The sequence below is a fragment of the Myotis davidii genome, unplaced genomic scaffold (assembly GCF_000327345.1).
Source record: "Myotis davidii unplaced genomic scaffold, ASM32734v1 scaffold1453, whole genome shotgun sequence".
NCBI lineage: Eukaryota > Metazoa > Chordata > Mammalia > Chiroptera > Vespertilionidae > Myotis > Myotis davidii.
In genome coordinates this window covers 224,035-229,069 of record NW_006284441.1, presented here as the reverse complement: position 1 = coordinate 229,069, position 5,035 = coordinate 224,035, and the positions used below count along the sequence as shown (strand labels likewise).

Genomic DNA, 5,035 nt, shown 5'->3' with positions numbered 1-5,035 from the left:
CCCCCCGGAGGCCAGCCCAGCCCCGCATCCCTCTGCCTGCCCCCCCACCAGTCCCCCCACACCCCCACTCCAGCCGGGGCCCCCCAACAGAGGGGCAGACAGCAGCCCTAAGGGGTCTCCCTCACCCCTGGTGCGCAAGGACAGCTCCTTTGAGGACCTGGAACAGTTCCTGGCCACTTCAGAGAGGGGGGGCCAGGGCCCTGGGCGGGGGACTGACCCTCAGGCCTCAGGGGTGAAGGAGGAGCCGCTGCTGGAGCCGCTGAAGAGCATCGTGAAGGACATTCACAACGCGGTCGGTGAGGGCTCCACAGGACAGGCGGGCAGTGGGAGCTGCTGGGACGGCAGCCAGGCCAGCCCTGACCTGCAGGGCCCTCCCCTCCACCATCCTCTGAGCCACACATCCTGCCAACAGGCAGGCCCCCTCCTGCCTCCGGAGCAGCTGGGCTGGCTGTGGTCCGGGTTCCCTCAGTCCCTGCTGTGTCCTCCTGGGCTGCCCGGGGATCACGGCCTGGCCCCCCGCAGTCTGTGGTTGGGAAGGTCCACCCCCAGGGCCTCACCGCCAGTGGCCCTGCTGTCTCTTGGGCTGGACTCACGTCCTCGTCCTTCCAGACCAAGGCTGCCAGGCACAGCCCGAGGCTGACGGTGGCCCCTCCCCAGAGTGTGTGGGCTCCCGTGGTGGGCCCAGGTGGCCAGTGACTTCCCAGTCCCAAGGAGGGAGCTGCCAGGGTTTCTCAGAACCAGAACCGAAGCCTGACAGGGCCCTGTTCTCACTGTGGGCCACGCTCTCCAAGGGACCGGGCAGTCCCCCATCCCAGGAGGTCCCCCTCTCCCTGGGAGGCTCCCCATCTCTTTGCGCAGGTCTCCCTCCTCCCCAGGAGGGGGCTCCATCTCTCTGGGCCTCAGATTTCTTGTCCTTGGATTTGCTTCTAAAGCTTCTCCAGGCTCCTTCCCAGGCGCTTCCTTGGCCCCTAGGGGGTGGGGCTGGGTAAGACCCTGTGAGCACCCAGGGATGAGGGCCCAGACTCCGGCTCTGACCCTAGGCCACTTAGACACAGGAGGGGGTGATGGGAGGGGAGTGGAGAGAGGGCCAGGCAGACAGCCCTCCCCACTGAGCCAGGACGCTAACTGTGGCCCCAGCACCCCGAGGCTGGCTCTGGGAGGCAGAGAAGGTGGTGGGTGAGGACTCGTCTGGGTGACGTCCTGGGGCTGCCAGCTGGCCCACAGTGCCGTGTGTCGGCTCTGTCCCGGCAGACAGGCTGCTCTCGCTGACCCTCCTGGCTTTCGAAGGCCTCAACACAGCCGTCTCCAAGGACCGCTGCCTGGCCTGCATCGAGGAGCCCTTCTTCTCCCCACTGTGGCCCCTGCTGCTCGCCCTCTACAGGTGCGTCCCAGCCATAGGCCCCTCCAGGTTCCCTGTGTGTCACCGCCCGCGGTGCTTTAGTCCGAGGCATCCTCAGCTTTGCCCGTGGTGGTGGCGCATCCACCCTCCTGGGACTGGGGGCAGGGCCAGCTCGCCCCACCCTGCCTGTCCCGGGCAGGGTCCCTTGGGCAGCCGAGCCTGGCCTCTCTCCACCGTAGGAGTGTGTACCGCCCCCGGGAGGCTGCCCTGAGCAGGAGCATGGAGCTCTACAGTAATGCACCCCCAGCAGCCCTTGGCATCCCCCCCAAACTGCTCCCTCGGGACCCTGAGGCCTTGGGAGCCGGCACCTACCCCTACGGCGTTGCTGCCCAGGAGCTGGGGCTGCTGGTCCTGGAGTGCTGTCCCCAGAAGAAGCTGGACTGCATTGGTGAGATGGGGCGTGGTCACACCAGCCTTGGGGAGGAGCCAGTGTGGTCACACCAGCCTTAGGGAGGAGGGAGGAGGGGGCGTGGTCACACTAGCTATGGTCCTGTCCCAGCTGGCGACCGGGCCTGTGTGCCTTGTCTGAGCTGCAGGTCCTCCTCCTGGCGAACAGTGTGTGTCCCATGGGACATGAGTGGTGTGAGCGCGATGCCCACGGGAGGGATCCACCCACCGGATGGGTGTGGGGCAGTGCTGGGGCTCTTCTGGCTGCCCCTGCCCTCACCCCAAACCTCGCTTCTGTGCTGCAGTGCGGGCCCTGCGGGTCATCTGTGCCTGTGCTGAGGGCTACTACTGGGCCCAGGAGCCTGCACCCGAGGCGAGACCACAGCCTGGCGCTGCCGCCATGTGAGTGTGGGCGGGGGGGGGCACAGCCTGGGGTGCATGATGGCCAGGGACCCTCTGGCTAATCTGATGATATTCAGGGTTGCTCACCCCAGATGTATGTGCTTCGTCCCTCCATGCACACCTGGGGGAAGCTGCCTGAGCTTAGTGAAGAGCCTGCTCCCTGCCCTGGGGTTCCTGCATCGTCCCTGCCCCTCCACCCCAGGTGCTGCAGCCGGGGGCTCTCATGCCTGGTCCTGCCTGTGGCCTGCAGCCTCCTGCTCTGCTGCCCATCTGGGACTGGCGTTCCCATAGCCCCTGCAGGGGCGCTGCCTCCTGCCACTCTGCCCCAGGGACCAGGGTCATCCTGAAGGCACCGATCATTGCAGCCTGGTGGGCAGGCTGTGGCACTTCCCCACACCCAGGGGCCTGCAGGTGACGGGCAGGTAGAAATCAGAGCTGAGTGTGAGGTCGGCAGGAAAGTGGGAGCCAGTGCCACCCCCACCCACCCCAGGGCCAGGGTGCTGGGCCTCAGTGCAGGGTCAGCAGGGCTTTCGGCTGGCTCCACAGGCCCCTTCCCCAGTTTGTCATCTGGCTTCCAAGCGAGTCCCTGCGGTGGCTCAGCTCCAGGACTGGAAGTGTTAGCCTGGCTGCAGCCCTACCGCTGTCTCTGTGGGCGCCGGCCTGTGTCCCTGCAGCTGCGCGGTGCCCACGGGACATGGGGGCAAGGCCACGAGCAGGAGCCCATGGTGTGAGAGGCCTTCCTATCAGACGCAAGCCACAGTCCGCCCTCTTGCTCTCCCCAGAGAGCACTGGTCTCGGGCCCTGGGGTGAGGTTCTGGGGAGCCCACCGGGCCTCGCTCCCCCTCAGTTCACTCGGACTCCTCCTCACAGAGCGTCAGGCCTGTGCTCAGCTGAGGGACACGTCATTTCAGGAGTGAGCAGGCTGCCCGGAGCCTGGGCCTTCCCCTCCATCTCCTGCTCCCCAGGCTGGGGCAAGCTTATGCGGTTAAAGCTGCCCCACCTGCCCCCATGGGGCTTGTTTGGGGCTGGCCCAGCTGCTCCTGGGTGCTCTGGGCGGATGGGTGCAGAGAGCGCAGCGGTAAACGCAGGACCACACCGGGGGCTGAGCTGGGGCTTCGCGGTTGGGGGATGGAGCAGCCCCACGGGCCCCGGAGCCTCGGGCCAGCGTGCTTCTGTCAACAGTGGGGCCGACGACCTCCTGCCCATCCTGTCCTTCGTGGTGCTGAGAAGCGGCCTCCCCCAGCTGGTGTCGGAGTGTGCTGCCCTGGAGGAGTTCATCCACGAGGGGTAGGGCCCGGGCTGGGGAGCCGGGCAGGCACTGTACACATGGCCCACGACCCCTCCCCCAGCCTCTCTCTGCCACCCCTCGCTCAGCCCACCCCTCGATTGGGGGTGGGGGACAGTGGGGCAAGCTCTGAGCAGCATCCGCTTGGGGAGTGGGCTGCCCCCCCACCCAGCCTCCCTGACAGCCCCTGGTCCTGCCCCCCGAGGGCAGGTGCCCCTTCTAGAACTCCGGGGCCTCCTTCAGTGACAGACGCTGTCCCACAGGTATCTGATTGGAGAGGGGGGCTACTGCCTGACGTCCCTGCAGAGCGCCCTGAGCTATGTGGAGCTGCTGCCCCGGGGGGCCCTGGGCAAGTAGAGGAGATGGGACACCTCACCGGGCTCTGCAGCTCCGCCCCATCCAACCCTGCATCTGCCCGAGGAGCTGCTCCTGGCGGGACGGGGCCCAGCTGAGCCAGGCCCTCTCTTCCCTGTTTCGGCCTCTGAGAGGCCTTCTCGCTCTCCCCAGAGCGCTGTGGGCTCCCTGGGGGGCACAAGGGCAGAGCCAGGGCGTGGGCCTTCTGCCCTTGTGACGGCTCCCTGACCAGTTCTTGTCTGAATCAAGAAGAGAGCCTGTGAGCCCCTGCCCTGGAGGCCGGGGCCCAGGGGTTTGAAACTGCCTGTTTATTTATTGGACACGACCACTCCTCTCCCCTGGAGGCCCAGGCGTCCCTGGGGGACCTGCCCAGCCTGCCGACTCTGAGCCACCCTGCCCCCCCACCCCATGGCAGTGGGCATCCAACACCCTCTGGCAAGTTCCTGCCCCTGCACATCCCCTCCGGGTGGGTGGGAAGCTGAGGCCTGCTCTGACCCTCCGTGCCCCCAGCAGCCACTGACCTGCTGAAAATAAAGAGTCACTGATGTCTCCCTCCGTGTAGCTTGCTTGCTCCCCACGCTTGTGGGCAGAGGCCTAGGCAGGACAGCACCCCCTCTACTGACTGGCAAGAGCCAGACTCCCAGAGACCGATGAGATCCACACCAGGCCTGCCCCCCGCACCCTCTTTGCAGGAGTGGGACAGCCTGGGGTGGGCCCTGGGACAGGATGCTCTGCAGGGCCTGGTGGGGTAACAGGGTTGGAGGTCACTCCTGGGCAGGACACTGTTTTGTACCCCAGGTGGGAGCACATGGGCACCCTGAGCCGTGGTACCTCCGACTCCCGGAGAGGAGAGGGCGCTGTCTGGGCCCAGCCATGGGCAGCACCTGCCAGGGAGGGAGTCCCCCCGCCCCCCCCGCCAGCACCCTGGAGGCCACAGGGGTGGGGGCAGGTGCTGGTCGGGAGCAGTGCTAGGTTCTTTGGGAAAATCTCTTACAAAAACAGGGGCAGTGGCATTTATCGGGCCAGACCGTGTCCTAGGGCTTCTGCAGGTTCGCACCTTACGGGACCCCATGAGGCCACAGCCACGGGGAGTGCAGTCCCTCCGCCGCCCACATATTATGGCGAGGGGCCTGGGTCTGAGCCCAGCAAGCCCGTGGGCACCCGGGGCCGCCGTCCTGTCAGGATCCCCGTGGGCTGGAGGCCGCTGC

At 66.9% G+C, this 5,035-nt stretch overlaps 2 protein-coding genes across 2 annotated transcripts in view; both read left to right on the top strand.

Moving 5' to 3' along the window:
- VPS9D1 (VPS9 domain containing 1) overlaps positions 1-4,380 on the top strand; it is a 10,193-nt gene extending 5,813 nt beyond the window's left edge. Inside the window, 7 exon segments of the mRNA XM_015572032.1 lie at positions 1-20; positions 22-296; positions 1,252-1,381; positions 1,579-1,787; positions 2,092-2,188; positions 3,371-3,475; positions 3,737-4,380. The exon segment at positions 1-20 is cut by the window's left edge and continues 118 nt beyond it. Of these exon segments, the coding sequence (XP_015427518.1) occupies positions 1-20; positions 22-296; positions 1,252-1,381; positions 1,579-1,787; positions 2,092-2,188; positions 3,371-3,475; positions 3,737-3,830 (930 nt within the window). The 3' untranslated portion in view covers positions 3,831-4,380.
- LOC102768865 (charged multivesicular body protein 1a) overlaps positions 1-5,035 on the top strand; it is a 39,416-nt gene that overhangs the window by 12,477 nt on the left and 21,904 nt on the right. Inside the window, exon 2 of the mRNA XM_015572061.1 lies at positions 4,474-4,478. The gene's annotated coding sequence lies outside the window, so the exon portion shown is untranslated. The remainder of the gene's footprint in view (positions 1-4,473; positions 4,479-5,035) is intronic.